This window comes from Geotrypetes seraphini, chromosome 8, assembly GCF_902459505.1.
Source record: "Geotrypetes seraphini chromosome 8, aGeoSer1.1, whole genome shotgun sequence".
Lineage (NCBI taxonomy): Eukaryota > Metazoa > Chordata > Amphibia > Gymnophiona > Dermophiidae > Geotrypetes > Geotrypetes seraphini.
The window spans coordinates 86,249,724-86,274,286 of NC_047091.1; the positions used below are offsets into that span (position 1 = coordinate 86,249,724).

A 24,563-nucleotide genomic window follows, 5' to 3' on the forward strand; every position below is an offset into this window, starting at 1 on the left:
GCCAGTGCAATTCTCCCAACAGTGGTCTAGCCCTCTTGAAATTTAACAAAGAATCAGAAAGCCTTTGTTTCTGCTGAATAGCATGCTGACCTCCCAGACTGCTCTCAGCTCTTCACTGATATGCCAAGAAGTTTGGTGATGTATTTTGTATCTTATTTATTGCTTGAATACATGTAGCTACTTTTTTTTACTTTGAGTGCTTTTTTCATGCTCTTCACTTAAACCGTGCTGGTAAAAGAACACCCTAAAACAGCAGATAAGTGCAATATTCAGCCCTTGACCACATAAGTAGAATTGCTTAGATAGAATTGCTATTTATGCGGCAAAGGGTTGAATATCAACACTTAAATGCCACTTCCAATACAACCCTAACTTTGTATTCCAATGTTCAAGTCCCTCTTCCAGTCAACCTATGGATCTTCTGCCCATCCATGCAAGGATATCTGGAAAGTACCCCCTTACCCCACATTTTCCCAACTCCACATGTCCTACCTACCATGCCCCTTATCAGAATATTCTGGTTCCTTATGCCCTACTCTTGCTCTACCTCCATATGCTATAAGCCCATTTCCTATGTAGAAATAAACAGTCCTCAATGGATCTATTTTCTCCTTCCTTCTATAGCAGTAATACGTTGGCCAAGGTAAGGTTCTCTGGACCCACACTAGTTCAGCTCTGAGAAGTTTCTAAAATGTTTCTAGCTTTTGTCACCTTGCAAATATTTTTTTTTGAGGGGGGGGGGGTTGTTTAGCATCCCTGTATTCTCTCTGTCATGGAACAAGGAGGCTATCAGAAGCCCTTACCAATATTATTCATCAGTAGAAAATGCAATCTGCCCTCTACTCTCCTTCCCCCACCCCTTACTTCTTTAGCAAATCATTTTCAACAGTGTTACATGCGCACAGTAACAAACAGAGCCCATACAATGGAGGCTGAGAATACATTTATTGAGTCAGAATTTTACACAACTAATCTTTCTTTGCAGCTGCTTTTCTCATAGCTGCTAGCACATTGCTCAACTCCTCTCTTTTTCTCTTGGCACGAATGTGAGTCCCAACCTGAAAAAGACAGATCCTGTTAGAACACCAAAAATTAGCAACAGTGTGCAGAGCTGCACAAGTTGATAGCACACTTACAAAAATACATGCCCTGAAAGATGGCAGTCCCCCACTCGTCACCCTAACAGGTGAAATCACACTACAGCACGCTTCAAACTATTGTGGGGGAGGGGGAGTTTCTGACCATTCCTCATTGCATACAAGACCATATTTTGTAATGCTTTCATTACCACTTAACTGAATGTCAGGGAACATACCTTAAATACACTGGACAGCCTAGAACACAATTAGACACATTTATAAACATATCTAGGAAACGTAGGGTGTGCAATTCTCAGTCCTTTTCTGGATTTTAGCTTAATTCCTGTTTCCAAGTTGTATTGTTTTCCCTTTCTAAAATATGCTTACAGCTTCCCCTTGCTAAACGATCACACTTCCCTTGTCATGTAAATTCTCTAACAGTAGTCTTTAGATTAGTGTCTCAGACCTTTCTAGCTCTGACACACTAAATGGAGCAAATGTTTTTCACGGCACATTATAATTGAAATTATAGCATCTTCCACCTGCTGCTCATACTGCCCTCGGCTCTCTTCTGATGTCACAACCTGGTCCTGTGACAGGAAATGATGTCAGAAGGGAGCTGAGGCTAGTGCGAGCAAATCGCACTGGCGAACATTTACAGAGGTATGCCGAGGGGCAGAGAGGAGGAGAGGCACCGGCAATGACAGACTCTTGTGTATACAATGTATACGTCATCTATTCTAGTGTATATTTATTTTATGAATTATTTCTTATGAAGGGAATTTTAAAAATAAATTCTGGAATCTCTTGCAGCACCCCACTGTGCCACAGCACATAGTTTGCGATACTGCTTTAGAACTCCAAACCAAACCAGTTGGCCTTTTTGATCCAAGCATGTGGCTAAGATTTTTTTTTCCTCATATAAGTCAATTATGTTCAATATAAAAAAAGGTGTATTTATGGAAAATGTGCAAACAATCAGCAGGCAGGGGTTGAAGTTTGAACTAATGTTCAAGTTTCAGTTTGTAGTAATCAACTCCTTCGGGTGTTTCCTCCATGTGCTAATTTACCTTTCACCCTCAACCCTTCTCCTATCTGGCCCTCAGTTGTTCCTCCGACACAAAGGAAACACACAACCCCACGTGTAAAAATGTAAACCTAAAAAAGGAGTGGGGAAGCAGGGTAGGATTAATTTGTCGAGGGCCCCTAGGCACACAAGTACACTAGGCCCCCCTGCCCCACCCCGCCCCACCCCACCATGCGCCCAGGCAGAAACAGGAAGTTGCGTCAGAGGGAAGCTTTGGGCAAGCAGCACCACTTGCACAATTACAGTTTCCGTTGCCTTTCTTATCCACGTTGCTTGCTTGTATTACTTTCCATCCATGGGGGGGGGGGGGGGGGCTGCGTTACCGATTGGGGTGGGGCCCACGTTGCCAATCGATGCTGGAGGGGCCCATCGCTGTTTGGAAAATGTTGATGCCTCCTTCATCGGGCCCCCCTGACCATTTCGGGCCCTAGGCACGTGCCTACTTGGCCTATCGGTTAATCTTGCCCTGTGGGGAAGGGACACGGTTAACCAACTTCAGCACAAAAAGAACTAAGACTCTTTGTTAGGCCTGCATAATTTAATGTATATGTTGTATATGTATTAGTTATTTATATATTTTCAATAAATTGGTTGTCCCTGAAGTTGGTTGACGTGTCCCTTTCCCACTCCTTTTCGTTTCTCTGTTCTTCCTCCGCACTCCTAAGCGCAGAGGAATAAATATTGAACCGACAGCTTTATTCCTGCATATTCAATGCCAGGCCTCCAGGACTCAGTATCTGGGTATATGCGGCCAGCTAAATCTTAGCTAGTTAAGTGCTAAGAACCACCATATAAAGATAGGACTTTGCTTTATATGGTCCTATTTATGCTGGTTAAGTGCCGAATATTGATTCTTAACCAGCTAAGTGCTGACTCCACCCCTAGAACACCTACAAAATGGCCAGTTTCAGTTTGGGCACTAACCAGATATTTGCAGCAGTATTATCTGGGTAAGTGATGCTAAATATTCCTGGTTAGCCCTGGACAAAAAATTTAAATGGCCAGGAGCTATTTCTGACCATTTACATTGCTTTGAATATTCAGCCCAAAATATTTAGCACCTGTCAAAGAACATGTCACACTGTTGTGTGTGTGTGTGAAGGGGGGAAATGCAACTGGAAGTCACAAGTTGAAGTTATTGCTAACTGGTAAATCTAAAAACCCTTGTGCTTTCAAAAATGTACAGAAGCCAAACAAAAGCCTGAATGAATTGTGAAATTTTCCTTAACTGGTACAACTGCTTCATACCGGAAGTGAAAAGATTCCAGCTTCATACAGGAAAAGAAGGAAACATAATTTTATTGTTGGACAATGCACCATCACCTCCAACTCCCTGTTGTGCCCCTAGCCCCACCTCCACACAAACCTCCCTGAGCTCAGAACTGCGTCTGCACATGTGCGACCGTCGACCTGATGATGTCGCATGCAAGCGTATGACATTGTGTTGACGTCCATACATGTACAGATGCCCTCCAGATGTGGCCCTGAGGTTAGGGACTTCCAAAACCTGGCAGTTTGTCTGGGTTTTGGAAGTCCCTTTAGGCACCTGGACATTCTTCTAAAAAGAGGACATGTCCGGGTTTTCCTGGATGTCTGATAACCATGTGGATCCATTTCTTCCTTCCCTAGGCCTCCCTAACGCAACGCTGGCCTGGAACAGCAAGGATAACATAAGGAGTCTCCAAGTTTCGTTTGAAAGTTTGAGACAGAAGCCTGTTAAGAGGAAGTTTGAGAGACTCTGCAGGAAGCCGAGGCATACTCATTTCCTCTAAATACTCCTTAGAGTACTTAGAACCAGCGTCCGATTTAAGATCCAGGTCCTCAGCCATTTGACAGAGGAAGGAGGAAAAGGACAATTGATCCACCAGAGCATGGCCTTGATGACCTTGAGTGGAGTTCGAAGGTGAGGCCGCTCTGAAGTATAGGTATCCCAGCAAATAGACAGACCAGGACGAGGCATTGGAATCAGCTGAGCTATCAGGTTCTGCTATCGGTATCCTCGATCGAGGAGTTGGAGGCCTCAAAGAACTGGAAGGCCTGGACGAGGAATGCTTCTCTCTGGAAGAAGACCTGCGCCTTGACCGGCGATGAGAATGCTGCCTGGAGCAGGTCTCTTGTGAGGTTGAGACTTCACCCTGTGCCTCGAAACGGGCAATGCCTTTTTTGAGGGTATAGGGCTGGAAGCTATAGATCGAAACCCCATAGACTCGGTGGTTTGGATCGAAGAATCTCAAAGCACTCCCAAAGATTTGGCTCCTTGCATAAAGTGTGAAGATTCCAGTCGAGACACTCGCAAAGACTCGACTCCTTGCAGAGTGTGAAGATTCCAGACCAGACACTTGCAAAGACTCGACTCCTTGCAGAGTGTGAAGATTCCAAACCAGACACTCGCAAAGACTCGACTCTTTGCATAGAGTGTGAAGATTCCAGACTAGAAACTCGCAAAGACTCGACTCTTTGCATAGAGTGTGAAGATTCCAGACCAGACACTCGCAAAGACTCAACTCCTTGCATACAGTGTGAAGATTCCAGACCAGACACTCGCAAAGACTCGACTCCTTGCATAGAGTGTGAAGATTCCAGTCGAGGCACTCGCAAAGACTCGACTCTTTGCATAGAGTGTGAAGATTCCAGACCAGACACTCGCAAAGACTCAACTCCTTGCATAGAGTGTGAAAATTCCAGTCGAGGAACTCGCAAAGACTCGACTCCTTGCATAGAGTGTGAAGATTCTAGACCAGACACTCGCAAAGACTCGACTCCTTGCATAGCGTGTGTAGATTCAGTTCGAGGCACAGGCAAGGACTCAACCTCTTGTGAGACTGCTCAGTGCCCAGGCTGGACTGCAGGAAGCAGAGTCAAGGCAGGACTGTATTTGCTCAGTAACTGAACAAATTCCCGCTCTAAAATGGTGGATCTGAGTCTGATACTGGACCACTTGCTGAGGCTAAAGGCTCCGAGGTGGCAGTGGAAGCATGCTTCAACTTGGAGGAATGATGCTTAGGTAGCTTGAGGACCACCACTTGAACCGTCTGTTGAGGTATCTGACCTGTGGGAAGCTCAGGAGAAGACTTAGCAAATTTACTCGAGGTCAAGGACATTCCAAACGAGGAAGGTCTGATGAGATTCAGTCGGAGTCGTGGAGGCAGGAGGACACCCCGCAGCAAGCCTGACCTAGTCGAAGGTCGAGGGTGTAGCAGGCGTTTCCATACTGAAAAGCTTCTCCACTTGAACTCGACAACGTTTAAGGGCTCTAGGTTGAAGGGTAGCACAGCGAACGCATGACTCCAGGCAATGGTCACGCCCCAGGCACTGAAGAAATGCGACACCAGCGGTGTGGGTCAGTGAAGGAGATCGCACGCTGGCATTGGCTACATTTGAAGCCCGTGACCGGCACGGACATAGAAGGAAAGATAGCCGCCGCAAAGTCAAAGCCCGCAGGCTGAGGGCGTGCGGCAGGCCCTGCCAGTCAGTCGACAAAAAATAAAACTTTTTTTTTTTAAATAATCAAAAGGGGGGGGGGGGGCGCTAGAGAGCCTGATCAGTATGGAGGCTTAGGACACGAGCTCCCGTCGATGGCTCCGCTATTTTATATTCCACTCATTCTCTACAGCAATTAATCGCGCTTTCCTTGCTGACACGATGCCTATTTCCAAGCAGGGCTAAATCTTTGCCAGCACTTCTGGGGCTAAACGGCCAAAACAAGATCCGCCGTCCCCTGTTAAGGGTGATGCAAATAGGCCACGTGCAGATCCTGAGCTTTCGGTGTCGGATCAATTACAATTCATCTCTAATATGATGTCTGAGAGTAAAGACGATATAAAAGATATCAAGCACAAAATTATTTCTCTTACTGAGAAAATGTCGGCAATGGACACTAAATTGCCTACCTTAGAACGGAAGAGTCAGCTTATTGACGAAATTGCCACGAATCAAAAAATGGATCGGAAAGCCTTGCACGTGCTGGAGGTTCAGCTTGAAGACCTCAGTAATCATAGCCGTAGGAATAATTTACGTATCAGTGGCTTAAATGAGGGGATTGAAGGCCCTGACACCTGCAAATTCTTTGAAGATTGGCTCCCCAAGGTGCTCTCCTTAAAATTCGACAGGGCCCTGGAGGTGGAGAGGGCCCACAGGGTTCTGGCCAAATCTCCCTCTGGCTCACAACAGGCGCGTCCCGTGGTAATGAAATTACTGTGTTTCCCTCATGTGACAATGATCCTGGACAAGGTGAAGTCGCTCCATAAACTCGAATGGCAGGGTCAAAACATCTATATCTCTGCAGACTACACCAAAGCCACAGCAGAGAAGCGACGCAAATTTTTGGCCTTGCGCCCTCATCTGCGTGCGATTGAAGTACGCTTTGGTCTCCTTTCACCGGCGCGCTTCAAAATAACATATAATAACAGAACCAAAACCTATACCGACCCTGAGGAGGTGGATCGATTCTTGAAGGAACAGAAAGCCTTGCAGCATATGGACACCTGATTTCATTTCAGACTTATTATTTAGCCTGCTCTCTTTGCTTTTGATGCATTAGCGATGCAGTTCTGCAAGATATGCCCGATATGCTCTTTTCAGGATTGTGAGTGGAATATATAACCATTATGTTTTCTGTATTTCTACCATATTGTTATATGTGGGGTTGTTGGGGGGGGGGGGGTTGGGTCTCGGGCCTCCATATTACGGTGTCTCTTCCCCTCCGCAGGCCTTTTTGGCGGGATGGTTACAAGGCTTTTGTCTTGTGAGCGGGCGGGAGTTAGGATGAATGTTGGGAGGGAGGGGGGGTGTATGTATGTATGTATGTATGCTTGGGTTTTTGTTTTTGCAGCAGGCCAGGCAGACTTTCTTATATTCAGGGCTTTTCCAGCAGTGTGCAATCTGTAAGTATGTTGTGCAGTTTTTCTTGTCAATGCAACAGGGGATCTTGCTATTCTCCAGTCTGACTGATCGCGATGCCAGTTTGTAATGTATTATCCCTGAATATTAGGGGTTTAAATCATCCTATCAAGAGGAGGAAAATGCTGTTACAGTGGTACCTCAGTTTACGAAAGTTTTGCAAGACGAGCAAAACATTTGCAAAATCAGCGCCTCGGAAACCGAGCATGGCTCGATTTTACGAGTGCCCCCCCCACTCCCCCCGCGATCCGGCATCTTCCCCCCCACGATCCGGCACCCTCCCCGTCGCGATCGGGCACCCTCCCCGCCGCTGCTTACTGTCACTGGGCACCAGCACCGGCATGTCCTGTGCGTTGGTGCCGGTGCCCGAAGATCGGCCTCCTCTTCTTGCTGGGCCTTTGAGCATCTGCGCATGCTCAAGACCTGTGAGTTCACGGAGAGAACATTAACTCGCAGGCCTTGAGCATGCGCAGATGCTCAAGGCCCAGCAAGAAGAGGAGGCCGATCTTCGGGCACCGGCACCAACGCACAGGACATGCCGATGCCCAGATGACAGTAAGCAATGGCGGGGGGGGGGGTGCCCAATCGCGGTGGAGGGGGTGCCGGATCGCGGCGGGGGGTGCCGGATCGCAGGGGGGGGGCAATGCCGGTTTTCGTGGGGGGGATGGGGTGGGAACGTATCAAAGCGAATTTCCATTATTTCCTATGGGGAAACTCACTTTGATAAACGAGCAATTTGGATTATGAGCATGCTCCTGGAACGGATTATGCTCGTAATCCAAGGTACCACTGTATTTTGTAAACACCACTCTGCTCAAGTAGTCTTTTTGCAAGAAACTAAAGTGAACACAATTGAATCTGCTAAACTGAAACGGGATTGGGTTTCACATTGTTTTTTCTCTCCCGCAGTCTCCTCTAAAGGTAGGGTGGCTATTTTGCTGGCTAAACATCTCCAATATTCCATCATACACTCCTCCCATGATTCTCAGGGTAGATGGTCACGGTTACTCTTGACATTGATTCCCAACGTTATACCTTTTTTTATGATATATGGGCCCATTATTGCTGACCCGGGGTTCTTTCATGCCCTAGCCAAGGAGCTGGCTTCTATCACCACTGACTACTTTGTGGTGGGTGGTGATTGGAATTTGGTCCTTGATACGCATCTGGACCACCGCTCTCAGACCTATAGGCTTCCTAAAATGCATCCTATCCTAATGAATATCATCCAATCATATGGCTTGGCTGATGTCTGACGCCTTTTCCACCCTACAGACCTTGAATATACTTTTTGCTCAGCGCCCCATTCGTCTGTTATGAGATTGGATTACTTCCTTATCTCCCATTCTCAATTACACTTTACACGAAATTCTTCTATACTTCCTTGTCCTCTGTCAGATCATTCAGCGATTTCGGTAACTCTTTGTATATCTACTCCTTCCTCTCCTGCCTCCAAGTGGCGCCTGAATGCCACTCTGTTGGCTGATACTAAGTTTCTTGCCAAGGTCGAAACCTGGACCAGGGACTACCTTTCACATAACAACACTCCTGGTATGGTCTACTAGACCCTTTGGGATGCCTATAAGGCCTACCTGAGAGGGGTAAATAATAGCATACTCCGCCCACCTAAATAAAGAACGTAAAAAACTTTTGACTGACTTGGACACCCAGATCAAGCATTTGGAAGTCCGTTATCACACTTCTCCCGTTGTATTTGATTTGATACAGCTTCGTAAGCTTAAATTTCAATAAAACTCTATTTTATCCGAGCGGGCTGGTATTATGCTGATGAACGAGGGGGCCTTGTATTATGAACATCGAAACAAAGCAGGTACAATGTTGGCCAATTACTTCAAACAGAAAAAGAGGGCTAGCCATATCAAGGCCCTTAAGACTTATGGTTCCTTAATCACTGATCCTACTGCCTTAGCTGATCATTTTCGCTCCTTCTATGAACAACTGTATACTTCAAGTGTTGACCCGAACTTGGCTGATTTTGATGCATTTTTTAAGGACATGACCCTTCCAAATTGACACCTCAGCTCCTAGCGGAACTTAATCGACCCCTTACAGCAAAGGAAATTGGAGAGGCTATAGAGGCTTAAAATCTGGAAAAGCTCCTGGGGGGGATGGATATTCGTTAGCTTTTTATAAAACTTTCCAATCGCTTTTGATTCCCCAGTTGCTTAGATTATATGAAGATTTTTTCGATAGAAGGACCAGCGGGGTGGGGGGGAACCTTTGCTGAAGCAGACATTGTGGTTTTTCCAAAACCTGGTTGGGATCCCCTTCTGCCTAAAAATTATAGACCCATCTCCTTACTCAATTATGATTGTAAAATTTATGTGAAACTTCTTGCAGAAAGACTGGCTAAAGCTCTTCCATTGCTCATCCACCCTACCCAATGTGGCTTTGTGAAGGGTCGGCTGACCGCTGATAATTCTAGGGTATTTTGTCATGTACTACAAGCCGCCCAAAATACCTCCACTCCCACTTGTGTGAAGTCCTTAGATGCAGAAAAAGCTTTTGACTATGTGGAGTGGAGGTATTTATTCTATACTATGCGGTGGTTCCAACTTGGTGATGCATTTATTGATATGGTATGTCTTTTATATGCTAATCCTAGGACCAGGTTGAACATAGATGGCTATTTATCTCATTTCTCCCTGACTCGGGGAACAAGACAGGGCTGTCCCCTATCGCCACTCTTATTTAATCTGGCCCTGGAACCTCTGCTGCGGAGACTGGACTCCTCTACCGATGTCCAGGGTATTCAGGTGGGTCCCAGAGAGGTCCACGTCTCTGCTTTTGTGGATGATGTGCTCCTCTACATTTCCAGGCCGGAGACTAGTCTCCCAGCTATCCTTTCCCTTATTTCTGATTTTGTTAGGCTAATTTTGGCAAGATACGGTGGCCTTGAATGTCAAATTGTTGCTTACTAAACTTCAGATATTTTGTTCTCAATGGTCCCCTTTGCGTTTAACATGGTGGGGCAGATTGGAGAACATCCGTATGATGCTGACCCCTCAAATCTTGGTATGTTTTACAAATGTTCCCATTCCCTCTCCCTCCTGCCCTGTTCAAAAATGTGGATACAATATTGACTAAGTACCTTTGGAACGGGAAACCCTCTCGTATAGCCCTATCTACTCTTAAGAAGCCTTGGAGTCAAGGGAGGGGGGGTTCACTTTCTTCAATTCTCTTCCTATGCCACTGCGGCCTTGATAAGGGGCGCCAGCAAGTGTTTTTTGCCCCAGAAGAGTCCTGCCTTGCCCTATTAGGGAATGATAGAGGAGGACCTGATAGCTCCCTACCCTTTGGATACAGTCTGTTTTTCTAACAATGTTCCCTGTTTCCAGCAATGGGTGGTGCTTTCTGCTACTCAGAAGGCGTTGTTTAATCTTGGGCATACCCTGTCATACCCTATGTATTCCAGTGTACACTCCCCTATATGGTGAAACCCACGCATTACTATTGGGTCACGTACTGTGTTTTGACCTACGTGGATAAATTCTGGAATCTGGCATATACTATACATAGGATATACTAGTAGATCGCAGTCTGATGACCTTTGCTCAGCTACAATCAGCTTTTGGGATGCCTCCTCATCAAGTATATAGATGGTAAAATTATGTTCTTACCTGTTAATTTTCTTTCCTTTAGAAGCAGCAGATGAATCCAAAGACAAGTGGGGAATAGCTCACATCGACCAGCAGGTGGAGATAGAGAAACTGATTAACAGTTGGTCTTAAAGACTGTTGTTCCTCCTGTTCCTCCAGTTCTGCTCTTTGCCCAAGCATCCAAAGATAGGAGCATGAGCAACTAAAAAACTTCATTCCAGTAGCGAATGCTTAAACAGCAATGTAAGAAAACAATTACCAACAATACCCCAACTGAAAATATTCCACCTAACACCCAGACAGCTAGTCCACAGGGGTGGGGCTCTGGATTCATCTGCTGCTTCTAAAGGAAAGAAAATTAACAGGTAAGAACATAATTTTACCTTCCTTAGCAAAGCAGCAGATGAATCCAGAGACAAGTGGGATGTAGCAAAGCAAAACTCAAACTGGGTGGGAAGTCAATGCCGCCTCTGCAATCACCGAAGCGCCAAAACTAGCCTCCGCCCGGGCAGCCACATCCAAACAGTAATGCTTTGAAAATGAATTTCCAGACGACCAAGTAGCCGCCCGGCAAATTTCCTCCAAAGTAAGACCACCGGACTCCGCCCACGACGTAGCCAATGCTCGAGTAGAATGAGCACGAAGTCATAATATTCATGCTGCTTTTGGTCCGGCTTTGGAGAGCCTACACTTGGGATCTGCATATTATGCTCCACTGTTAGCTCATTGGAGTTCCAGACTCCATGTCATGTCTATGATCTATGGCGCTCTTACAACATCAGGAGCGCAGCATCCTCTTCCCATCCAGCGACTGTGGATACGGGATCTTAACTGTAATATCACTGAGCATCAATGGGCCCAGGTATGGCACTACTGTAATCAACCCCTGCATTTGGCCTCCATTCGACAATCTCTGTTCTTTGTTCTTCATAAATCCTTGTGGACTCCTATAAAACAGCAGCGGGTCTCACAGACTTCTTCTACTAGGTGCTAGAGATGTTTGGCAATTATTGGTACTTTCCAACACTTGCTTTTTGACTGTTCCTTCGTCTCCGCCTTTTGTTCAGAGGTGGGGGATACTTTGAGACACATTCTCCCTGTTTCTGCTACTATGGACTATCGCATGGTGATACTACGCTCTGCCATACTGGAACCTTCCCTTTCTCGTCCACACTCTGCTCTCTTTGACATTCTTCTTGGACTGGCCATTAAAACCGTGCTCTACTGGAAACAACAATCATCTGTATCTGCTTCTCGCTGGTGGCACATGGTTCTCAATGTCTATCAGTATGAGCTTCGCATGGCTGAACGCAGGGGCTCACAATTTGCTATTTGGTCTCCTTTGCTCACATACTGTAATAACTGATCACCTGTACAATGTTTTCTTTTTGTCCTCAGTCTCCTCTCCCGTGTGCTTTCATTCTGCCACGGTGTACATATGGCTGGCCCTGCATTACATACTTACTTATTGTTCTCCTTATTATTGCTGATGCTGCCTGTGCCTTGTTGATAATTTGCTGTGTTTGTCTTCCCCACATTCCTGCCACCCCACTTCCCCGCTTTTCCTCTGGGTTTTCTAGCCCTACCGGCCCCCTCCTGGGCTATCATCCCTTGAGCCTCTGTTTGATCCCCCTCGCCTTGTGGTACCTCTATATTGCCCTCAGCTTTCGCCCTCGTGCCACCCAGTCCCCCTGTGTCTCCATGCCCCTTAGTCTTCTCCCAGCAAGCTCCCTTTACCTGATGTTTCCCTCGCTGTCTGATCATAAGATCCTCCGGTCCCTCTGCTTCCTCCCTGCAGTCAGCCCGTTCAGCATCTGTTCTGGATACTGTTGTCCGAAGCGTCAACATCAGATCAGCTGTCGGCTTTCCCCCTCTCCTCAGTTTAAAGCCCTCTCGATCTCCTTCCTCACATTGGCTGCCAGTAGTCTAGTTCCCGCTGTGCTCAGGTGCAGGCCGTCCCGCCGATAGAGCTTGCTCTTTCCCCAGAAGGACGTCCAGTTCCTCACAACGTGGAAGCCCTCCTCCTGGCACCATCTTCTCAACCATGCATTCACAGCCTGGAGGTCTGCCTGCCTCTTTGCATCTGCTCTCGGTACAGGCTGGATCTCCGAGAATGCTATCCTCCGTGTGCTCCGCTTCAGCTTTCGTCCCAGGACCCTGAACTGGTCAGTCAGTGTGGCCATGCTGAAGTTCCTCCTGCTCACATCATTCGTTCCGACGTGGATTATTACCGCAGTCTCCTCTGTCTCTGCTCCGTCCAGGATCCTCTCGATCCTATCAGTGATGTCTCGTGTCTTGGCCCCTGGGAGACAAGTCACTAGCCGGTCCTCCCTTCCTCCAGCTACGTGACTGTCTACCTCTCTCAAGATCGAGTCTCCCACCACAATAGCAGACTTCCCTTTCCTCAGCAACCTCCTCTGCCTCAGGTCCGTGTCCTTGGTGTAGTGCAGTGTCTCTCCCTCGGGGTCCCGGTGAGTCACGGTCTCCTCCTCTTGCGTGGTTCCTCCGCTAGGTCCTTCCCCGGTGTCGCCTTGTGGATCCTGGGTCTCGTCTGCCGACATCCATCTGTGCAGCTGCTGGTCCCGTTCCTCCACCTTCCTATAGGCCTCCTCGATGAATCTCTCGAGGTCTCTCACCTGGTCCACAATGGGGCCTGCTCCGTCTGTGTTCTGGGTTGACCAGCTCGTCTCCTCTGTGGTGCGCAGTCCCTCCAGTCCCTGGACCTTGACCCTCAATCTGCCGACCTCCATCCTCAGGCTTTCCAGTTCTTGACACCAACTGCATATGTACTCCCGCCTTCCCAAGGGGAGGTAGTCGTACATATTGCACTCTGTGCAGTATACCGGAAAGTACCTCTGGAAATTGTCACTGGAGGTCTTACATGAGCAGCAACAGTATTTACTTTAAATGGTTTTTGGTAGGAATTATACCATAGCTAAAAACATACATTCTTTTTTATGTCTCCTCTTCTCAGCATGTATGATATATTGATATAACTTATGATTTTAACCAAGCTGTAAGTTTTATGTTGAATTGTACTTGCTGTACACTGCCTTGGGTGAATGTCTTCATAAAAGTGGTTAATAAAAATATAATATAAATTTCATACTGTAGCCACTGGGTCTACATGGCAAGATATCTTCTCAAGTACACTTACAATTAGTAATTGTTCTAGGTCTATTTTTTTTAAGTTCCCTGTTTTCTTTTTAGGGGTCAATATCTTTGCTGCTACTCCTAATCCTTCCTTTGGTTTTTACCCTCTAGAAAGCCCCCATCCCCCCATTTTTTTTTATTCCCCATCCCCTTTACCCTTTCCAGGTTTCTTCTCCTCTAGTGTACTTTACCGGTTCTGCTGGCCATCTTGATGCTGTGTCAACTTTATTGTTATCAAGCTCCCTGATGTAGGTGATACACAAAACACATCACACACCTGATTTGTATAGAGACACTATTGATGGGTTGATGAAACACTTATGAAAATATACAGAATGTATTTCTTTATGTTCTATATAAAGATTTTTTTTTTTTTTTTTAAATAAAGCTTACTATCCAGCCTGTTATTTTTTGCCCCTCAGTATTTATTCCTTTGATTGCATACTTCCCATTTGCTCCCTTTTCCATATAAAAAATGGTACAATAGAACATTCTGAGCAGGATTAAGGAAATATTTGGAGAAGGTTCTTAAGCATCTCTTACACCCATAAATTACTGAGAAAGTCAATAGATCGTGATGCATAGCTCAGCTCAGGAGAACCTTGTTGCTGTTCTTCCATTCACCCGCTCCTATGCTTGGTTCGTGTACACTGAAAAACAGATAGCTAAGCTTTAGGAAGGCCTTACCCTTTTTTTGATAAACTTCAGAGCACGTTTATCCTTAGACACTTTCAGCAGCTCCATGGCGCGTCTCTCGTATGGTGCAAAGCCACACACCTCACGAATCATGTCTCGAACAAACTTAGTATGTTTGGTGAGGCGCTGAACAGAAAAAGGAAAAATAATGCCATCAAGAAGAATACAAACTAAGGAACACAACTAGAAATCTCTGAAATTTCTATCATATAATTACATAAAGACTAAAGACCATGTGCAAACTAGAGTCTAACCTGCATAATATGCGATGTCCTGGAAAAATTAGCAGTAAGGTTATAGCTCTCCAACAATAATTTGAATGAATAACAACATAATAAAATGTTAAAACTGTAAAATTTGGCATGGGACACCAAGAAGTCAAGACATTTGCAAATTGCTGATTATGGAAATTGCTGAAAAACGTGAACATGGAAGGGGGACTGTTAAACGAAAAATATGGTGTGAGGCATCTGGAAAAATATTGTCTGAATGAAGACTCTGAAATGTTGCTATTGAGATGATATGACAGATATATTCAACAAACCTCAAACAAGCAAAAAGTCAAGAAGATTCCTGTAAGGACTTAACCAACACAGAACAGGATATAGGCATGTTAATTTTGGACACTGGAGTTTCCTCAGTCCCTTGAATCTGTCAACTAAAAAGGATTTGTTTCAGAATATTTTTAATATGGGGCAAATTGGGTCAAGCATAAGAAAGGAGTGAATGCTGTGTATTTTTAAATTTAATTGCACATTATTTCTGAAGCTGGTTAAGGTAAAACATATTCATTTCCATTAGGTTTCGTTCCTTTAGTCCAGCCACAAGAATCTGTACAAATGGGCTGGGTCCCACTCTTACTAGAAGGTGGAGCAAAAAAAAATTTTACAGCGGTATCACAGGAAATAGACTGGTGCTCTGCTGAATTTTCCAAGATGCCCCAACTAGAGCAGCATAAAGTCCTCTGAGCCACCCTAAAGATCTATCCATCACTACAGCACTGATATTCTAGCCAGAGACAACTTGGTCTGGCAGGGTGGTGAGTCATAGGCCTTGTCTTCCCCCTCCCACAAAAGCACAAAGCTCCAAAATACGCCGTGCTGAGACAATGATGACCAGAAACACCGTCTTGATCGTTAGGTCAAGAAGAAATTTATCCTATGATGGTTCAAATGGGGCCTCACCAAGGCCCTGCAAAATAATGGCAAGATTCCATGAAGGGAAAGAAGATGCAAAGGAGGACACAGATGAAGCGCCCCCCCCCCCCCAATACACCTGGACACATCTGGAAAAGCAGTAAGCAAACTAGCGCCTCTGCGTGCTTGAAAATATGAAAGGCCTGCAACTTTCAGGGAGGCCACTGTCAGAATTTTCTGAAGGAAAGCCAGAACTACCGAACTGGGAGCCTTTTCAGACTCCACCTAATTCCTAGCACCCCACTGTGGCAAAGCCTTCCAGGCCTTGTCAGAAGAAGCCATAGGAGAGGGCTACTTCAAGCACAAAGGAGTCATGATAATTACCTCCGAATAACTGCGCATCAAAGGCTGAGTGCCGTGGGTTTTCCATGGACACCGGTCCCTGAGACGATATCGATAAAAAGGGAGCCAAAGCTTCTCATCCCGCTGAAGACAAACGAGAACTGCATACCATGGATGGCAAAGTCAATCCGGAGCCACTAGAGATACCAGGCTGGGATGCGTCGCTGTCTGGCAGATGACCAAACCAAATAAGGCCACAGAGGGAACATCATATAGACATTCATGAGCAACCAGGACCAAACCAAGGCATCTGGTCCCAGCTTCCTCGTAGATTGTTAACCGAAAAGGCACCCGGCCTTTGACATCTCTTCCAAAGCCACCAAGACCCTTTGGGGCAAACTCCAACTCTTATAAGATCAGATGGAATGCCTCCTGTGAGAGGGACCATGCTCCTGAGATCAAGACCTGTAGGCCGAGGAAGACTGCTGGAATGTTGTTGATTCCAGCCTCATAGGCCACCAAGAAAGACAGAAGATGTGCTTCCATCCAATGGAACACCGCTTCATCTAAGGCAAGGCAGATATTGGGTTGTATCAATAGAAGTTTCCTCAGCCAAAAGCCTGAAGTCATAATGCCGTTGTACAGGGCCATGGTGAGACCTCATCTGGAGTACTGTGTGCAATTCTGGAGGCCACATTACAGTAAAGATGTGCGCAGAATTGAATCGGTTCAACGGACGGCCACCAGGATGATCTCGGGGCTCAAGGGTCTCTCGTACGAAGAGAGACTGAACAAATTGCAGCTCTACACTCTTGAGGAACGTAGGGAGAGGGGAGACATGATCGAAACATTTAAGTACCTCACGGGACGTGTCGAAATGGAAGATGATATTTTCTTTCTCACGGGACCCTCGGCCACAAGAGGGCACCCGCTCAAACTCAGGGGCGGAAAATTTCATGGCGACACCAGAAAGTATTTCTTCACAGAGAGAGTGGTTGATCATTGGAACAAGCTTCCAGTGCAGGTGATCATGGCAGACAACGTGCCAGACTTTAAGAATAAATGGGATACCCATGTGGGATCCCTACAAGGGTCAAGATAAGGAAATTGGGTCATTAGGGCATAGACAGGGGGTGGGTAAGCAGAGTGGGCAGACTTGATGGGCTGTAGCCCTTTTCTGCCGTCATCTTCTATGTTTCTATGTTTCTATTCTTTCTGGCCCGAGAGAGAACACTAGAGCTCCCTCATGATGTACACATACCGCCACCACTATGGCGTTGAAGAAACTGGCACCGCTGCTCTGTCGAAGCTCCAGATGATTGGTCAACCACTGCTCCTGAATGGAGCAAGCCCTGCAGTCAGCCCGCAAACTAACAAGCTGGCATCCGTCATAAGAATCATCCATCGGAAAACAAAAGAAGCCAGCCCTGGCTGATAGCCACCCTCTGAAGCCACCAGCTCAAATTGCTGCTAGCTGGCTCCAACCAGGGGAACAGCATCTGAAGGGGGAAACTCAGCGGAGATCACCAAGACAAGAGGGACTCCCATCTAGGGCGCTTCGGCCCAAGGGATCGCCTCCAAGGAGGTTGCCCGAGACCCCAGAACCAGGCCAAGAGAGCCAGACTGTCCAAGAGAATTCTGATCTGCTGACAAAGGTTCTGTCCACTGTCCTTGAGAAGGAACACATGACCCTGTCTGGAGACGAAGAGAAGCCCCAGACCAAAGGGGGCTAAGCCCAGAACTTCCACCATCAACCCCCCCCCCCCCCCTCACATGCCCCATGGCGCACAGATGCTTCTCAGTTGGCCATCCATCACAAATTAGGCATGATATAGGGGTAAAACAGCCTGAACGGTCCATTTTTAATGATTTTGCGTAAAACTGAGGTGTTTTGCGGTAGATTGAGATGGATTGAAAAATCCAAGACAGCTGTTGCAAATTTGCACCAAAAACGGCCTGGGAGAACAATATTAAAAGCCAAAAAATTCAGAAAAGGGTTTATTGGGTTGTGGGAGACTTGAATCCTGGCCCCAGAAATCCACCAAAAGTCAATTTTCAGTACCCCCTCCCCCCAATGCCACCCATAGACAGTAATGGGCTGTACTCAATCCTGTCAGGTGCCTGCCTGCATCGGTTTCACACAGCAGCTGGGCTCTGGAGATTTTCTGCCTCCGACAAGCATGTAGATCCTCTAGACACTTGTCTCTTTAGTTTGCCTTTTCGTGAGACTCCAAGAGGTTTAAATCCCCACCCCTACTAGCATCAGACACGTCTTCAAGGGGAGGGATACAGCCAGCACCCGCAAATCCCTCAGGAACAATGCAGTCAGCCTGCTTTAAGCACCTGATCAATCAGGGGCGAGCCGCAAGCTGTCCACAATGTTAGTGCAGGCCAGTAAGGTAGGGTCATTAAAAGAAGAGTTGACCCCAGCTACAGATCTCCAATTACAGAGACTGAATCTTCTCTCAGGCAGAGATGCTCCTGGGAACATAGAATCAGATAAACTAAAACCAAAATAATAAACCAAATGCAGAGCAGAAGACAAAACTCCATTGCAAAAGGAAAAAATGGGGGGAAAGGGCACTGCCCAGTGATACAAGGAGGCAGAGCTGGAGAATCTGTTTGATGCCTTCTGCAAGTTTCCCAAGATTATGGGGATAAAACCTATAGTCCAGACTACTGTACCCTTTACACTGAAAATCCTGTTCTGAATAATGAGAAGTGTATATTCAACTTGGTTTCTGTGAGCAGAAGAGGCTCCTGTTCATTTAAAACAATGAGTGGGCCAGAAGTCAATTAAGTAGCACTTTGACAAATGGTACCACTAAATATCTGCTCCAATTACTACCGTACTCTCCATGGTGTGCCCTGACAATTTTTGTGGTTTGTAAATGTGTCGCAAGCTGAATAAGGTTAAAAATCATTGCATTATGATATGGCACTATCTGACACTAGATTTTTTTATATACCCATGTAAACATAAATTCAGAATTTAACGTATATACTCGAATATAAATCAATCCGAATATAAGTCGAGACTCCCATTTGTCCCCAAAAAAGGAGGGAAAATGGTTGACTTGAATATAAGTAGGGCGGCTTAATATTCAAGTCAGATCTGCACCCAGTACTGCCAGATCTGAACCCAGCCCCCTTCCCTCCATCCCGTCAATCTCTGCATCCAGCCCCCTCCCTCCCAGGCTCTGCACCCTGTTCCCCTCCCTGCCCATCATACCTCCTCTGCCGCTAGAATTCCTGGCAGTCCAGAGGTGTAACAGGCAGGAGCGAGTTTTCCACGCTTCTGCTCCGCTGCTAACCTGATCGGTCGCTGCAGCGAGTTCCGGCTTCAGCCGCTGAGCAGTATCGAGTAGGAGCATGCTTTGGTGTTGATGCTTGATGCTAAGTGGCTTTCTGAATGGCTCCTGCTAATTCTAGCTGTAGCTAATTTATTTTTATTGGATGCTTATAATGGATACACTTACCCCTCTTCTGCGGCACTGCCTGGGTTTGGACACGTTCTTGGTAACTTGATGGCCTTTATTAAGGCCAACGGCCATGGGATACCTGATTGCCATTTCTAATAAAGAAAGGTACATCTAGATTACAACCCAAGTATGATCAAAATGGCACCAAACAAGAAAATTGCCAAAAAGGACTACCTGTACACATGGGAGTTTCAGGCTTATCGCCTATTACTGGATTAATATGAGAATTATCGAACAATGATCACATGCATGACCTATGTAGACACCTAAGCCCTGATTCTATAAAGTCCGCCTAAAGTAAGGCACTGATACCAGCAATGATTCTATAAAACTTAGGCACCCATTATAGAATCATGCTCAGTGTCACTTAAGTATGCTTAGGCAATGCGCAGCATCCTAACACTTAGGCTTCCTCAATTTATGCCAAGGTTTTCTATACCTAAAGTTAGGTGCTGATATCAGAGCCTAATGGCAACTGATTCACAAAGATGCACCTAACTCAAAAATACTGGGACTATGGAGGCGGTACACAAAACCTTCCAACTCTTACTCCTTTATTTATGGTATCTCCACTTCAACTCTGACTCCTTTATTTATATATCTATCTATCTATACAGGAGTTCTCGGGGATGGGGACAGAACTCATTGGGGTGGTGTGGAGACAGGGATAGAGCTCGCAGGGATGGGGTCAAAGTTTCTCCCCATGTCATTCTCTAGGTGCCACTTTCACCAATAAACATCTTTAAATATGTTACATTTTGTAATCAAAGAACCTGATATCAAAATATATTCTAAAAATATTCTGACACAAATGGGTTAATCAAATTATGTGTGAAATAAATTAAACATAATATTGGCATGACAAAAAATTTAACTCTACTAGGAGTCGTAGTCGGCACATATTCACAGCCCAAAATTTGCTTCCGACCGACTTCACTGCCCGTGATCCGCCCCTCTAGCCACATCCACTTTTAATGTAGGCGTTTAAGGCTAGGCATCTACTTTTTATAGAACTGAGATTTTTGAGTTAGTTACCTAACTTTAAATTAAGGCCGATTGTGAGGTGCTGAGTGCCAGTATACAATACAACTTCTTATATTCCGCAATTTTTTACAGGGAATCATTGCAGCTTACAGCAAGGACTACATTTGTGAATCCAGATTAGAAGTGAGCAGATTTAACAGATAATTCAGGATTCGAGGGAGTAATAAATGGAAAGCGTTCATTTAAAGCAGGCCTCAATATCAGTGCCAGACTTTGGGTGGGCTTTATAAAATCAAGATCCTATTAGTTCCTTTTTCAGATGACATCCATTTTTATATGTTTGTTAAGCTTAGAGCATCATTTTTTTCATCAACATGACTGATTTAACTCTATTTTAAAAAGTGAATGAAGTTTTTTGTTCCCTGTCCCTAAAAGTTTGTTGGGATGTGTGTCCTCAAAAGTACCATCTGAAGGTTGGAATTTTGTGACTCAAGAAGCTGATAATCTTTTTGAATAATTCTTCATCTGGTCCAACAAAATGTATCTCACCCTAGAAAAATCCAGTTACCACTAGGATCAATATTGCCATTAGAATTTTGTGCAATATTTATTGTACAAATAATACAAAACCAATTTTACCATGTCAAAAATCAATAAAGTGAATATTTACCCTAAAAATAAAAGATATATTTCACTTTCTGGGCAACTACGGTACTGAGTTGAAAGATCGCAGCATTACCATAGAGCAGGTTTTCTCAAACCTGTGTTGAGGGCATATACTGCCTAATCAGGTCTCTCCAATCCCTGGCCTGTTAAAAGTAAAAGAGCAGGCAACTTTAGGAAGGAAACGGAGCAAAGATCACATGGACCTTGGGAAATTAGAGAAGGAATGAAGAAAACAGGCCAACAGCCCTGCCACCTTTATAATGCTTAAGGTTGCAACTGTTCCTCTGGGCAGGTTGCTATAATGTTTTCAGTAAGCTGTACTGAGCTTCTGTTGACTCTGAAAAGCAATAATGGTACTAGTTTTCACCAAAATTTGAAGTCATGCCTTTCTTTCAACAGGTCTTTTTATGTCCCCAGAATTGTGTACCTGAAATAAAGCAGGGTTAAGGACTAGATTCTCAAAAAAACGCATAAAAAACTGATGGGCTGCTGTCGCAGCCATTATAGTAGCAATTTTAAAAAAAGCAAGTCATTCTCCAAAAGATGCTTATGCAAATGAGGTTGGTGGAGAGTAGTGAAGATTTGCTACATTTGGGCACATGCACAGAATATTTTTTTTTCATTAGCCACAGTCAAAACACACACCACAAATATACATTTAACAGTGCTGGCACTGTACCGGCACCCCTGGACCAGTCGCTGATTTTTGTCACCAAAAGCCAACCCACTCTTGGAGAATGGCTTGGTGATGTTTAAGAATCCACCAGAGTGCTCATTTCAATACTGAAGAGCCCATTTGCATGGCAGTGTCGGAGACTGCTAGAAAGCTCGCTAAAGTCCGCGATAAACCATTCTGATAATCCACCGATAAAATACATGCAGGCTAAACCTTGTGGAACCAGTTTAGCGACTGTGTTAAAGGCAACCTTAAGTTTTGAGAATCTGGCCCTAAGTTAACTGCCTAAAATTACAAGAGGTGGTAGCAGAATTTGAACCCTTGTTTCCCTGGTTCTCAATCCACTGCTCTTGTAACCATTAGGGTGGGTGAGACATAGGAGGGCGGGAACAGTTTATTTAAAATATTTATACCACTTACAATCTATATGGTTTACATTCAGGTACTTCAGCATTTTTTCATATCTGTCCCCATGGGCTCACACTCTACCTAATGTACCTGGGGCAATGGAAGATTAAGTGAGTTACCCAGGGTCACAAGGAGCAGAGTAGGATTTGAATCCACAACCTCAGGGTGCTGGGACTATAGCTCTAACCACTGCACCACACACTCCCCAGTTGAATTGGCCAAGCAATTTTATGGGTTCATCTGCCAGGCAAACTGGACGTGTCATTTCAGGTTTTATCTGCAGTGACTATGGAATATTTATAGCCCGAGAGACCTTTCAGAGCAAGGAAAGGTATCCTCCAGCAGCAGGGAGGCTCAACCACTGTGAATTTTCTTTGAATCCTGAAGTGGGAAGCCAAACCATACAAGTGATTAAGCCATACAACACAGCAACTAGCAAAAGAATCAAACCCGGAACCTAATCCCCTAATACAAACCTGACCTGCTCCCTTCTCATCGCCCGCAGCCTCCCCTCGAACCCAATCACCCCACCATCCCTCGAAGAATGCGGATGCAATCAGATTCAGTTACCCCTGCCTCCACTATACCTGAACTCTTCGATGGCCACCACACACAACGGAAGGAAAGAACCGTACCGGAAGTGAGCGAATCAAACCCTCCCGAAGTCCTCCAGCAAACCATAAGACAAAGCGACAGACAGGCAAGAGCGGCCGCTGACTTTCTAGTTCTGCTAGAATAGATAATCGGAGGCTTTGGGAGAAAAAGGATCGAAGATTTACAGATCTTGGCTGTATTTTTTTGTTATGCATTTCTGCGATGTATTATTTCTTTATTTCCCCACGTGTAAGTAGGACGAGTCCGGAAAAACGCATCCCTTGCTGAAGACTCTGGTATCTGTTTCAAAGAGTAAGATGTACAGCTCCAATATGTGAATTTTTTCTTGGGGGAATGAATTTGGAAAAATCTGCTTGTTGTTTTCCTTTGCAAACATTGCCCTGCCCCCTCCCTCCCGTCTGGCATCTCATCTCTTACTCTTCTGTGTCCCTGCCCCGACTCTAGTATTTCGCCTCTCTCTTACACCCCCCCCCCCCCCCCACACACACACACACACACACCCATCAGTGTAGCAACTCTCCTCTTGCTCTTCTGTGTTTCCCCAGTCTGACATCTCACCTTTTGCAAAAATACTGGAATCTAGCCAGGTACATGTAACCTACATTGGTCAAATGGACATAGCATACTGGGTTTGATGGATCTTTGGTATGTCCCAGTATGGTAATGCATATATACTTATGTACCAAAAGCAAAAAGGAAAATTGCAGAGATGATGTACTGAAATCAGGAATTTTATTAAGTGTCAACAAATATTTTTTTCCAAATAATGGTTCTTTGTGGACCCGATATGGTCCGTTTCAAAGAAACACTCCTTCCTCAGGGGACCTAGCTGTAAATCGTACTAGGTGTAAGTAGAACCAAATGGAAATAGAAACCATAAAACATGTGATTCTCAAAATTACGCAAAGTGTAGCTCCTGTGGGAATGCTGGTCAGTGTGAAACTGTCAGCTAACATTATTTGGAAAACAACATTTGTTGACTCTTAATAAAATTCCTGAATTCAGTACATCATCTCGGCAGTTTTCCTTTTTGCTTTTGATACAGAATTGTTGGATTTTTTTCTTTGTTCTCAAATAAACGTATGTACTCCACCTACCCACCCACCCCCAATCCTCTATTCAGTATTTCCCCCTTTTCCCAATCCTTCTATCTAGCTTCTCCACCTTGTTTGTCCACATCCATCCAGCATCTCCCTCCTCTGTCTCCCCCTTCCTTCCAATGTCCGAACACTCCCCTCCTATCTCTGTCTACCCTTACATCTTCTATTATCCACGATCACTTCTCCACACCAGCAACAATGGCAAAACAGCCTAAATCAGTTGCAAGGCTGCAGCCTCTATGCTTGTGCTCTCCTAGCTGCCAGTCTCTTGCTCCAGAGTAAGAAAGTTGATATCAGAGGAGGTGAGGAGACTAGCTGAGATGATAGTATGCACATGTAGACTATGACAGGGTGCTGGAAAGTTCTCAACCCAACCAACTTCCGAAATTCTGAGCGTTATTTTGGCATTGTAGCTGAAAAGAGTGTTATTTTATGTTACAAAGTGCCAGTTTGCAACATTGTAATCTTATGCTTTGATATTGTTTCAGATCATTGATTGAACCGTGTCAACGAAAAGTATGGAATTTTCAAGTGTGCAACTGTGAGCTGTCATGAAGTTTTTATTCCTGCAGAAGAAAACTCCAAAAGAAATCCATGAATGTATGATGCAAACATTGAGT

At 45.2% G+C, this 24,563-nt stretch overlaps 1 protein-coding gene across 1 annotated transcript; it reads right to left on the reverse strand.

Moving 5' to 3' along the window:
- Nucleotides 1-926: 926 nt before the first annotated feature.
- Nucleotides 927-22,881, reverse strand: LOC117365428 (60S ribosomal protein L36). The gene is made up of 4 exons (XM_033955872.1): nucleotides 22,816-22,881; nucleotides 19,492-19,586; nucleotides 14,526-14,660; nucleotides 927-1,058 (listed from the first exon to the last, which is right to left on the reverse strand). The coding sequence occupies exons 2-4, from the start codon at nucleotides 19,582-19,584 to the stop codon at nucleotides 969-971; spliced, it is 318 nt and encodes a 105-aa protein (XP_033811763.1). The 5' UTR covers nucleotides 19,585-19,586; nucleotides 22,816-22,881; the 3' UTR covers nucleotides 927-968.
- Nucleotides 22,882-24,563: the final 1,682 nt, after the last annotated feature.

What these genes read in the sequence shown, in the direction of transcription:
- LOC117365428 (XM_033955872.1), bottom strand. Translation starts at nt 19,584, where the DNA reads ATGGCAATCAGGTATCCCATGGCCGTTGGCCTTAATAAAGGCCATCAA. An exon ending in GGCAGTGCCGCAGAAGAGGG is followed by an intron (nt 14,661 to 19,491) that starts GTAAGTGTATCC and finishes TTTTCTGTTCAG; the next exon opens with CGCCTCACCAAACATACTAA. An exon ending in TGAAGTTTATCAAAAAAAGG is followed by an intron (nt 1,059 to 14,525) that starts GTAAGGCCTTCC and finishes TGTCTTTTTCAG; the next exon opens with GTTGGGACTCACATTCGTGC.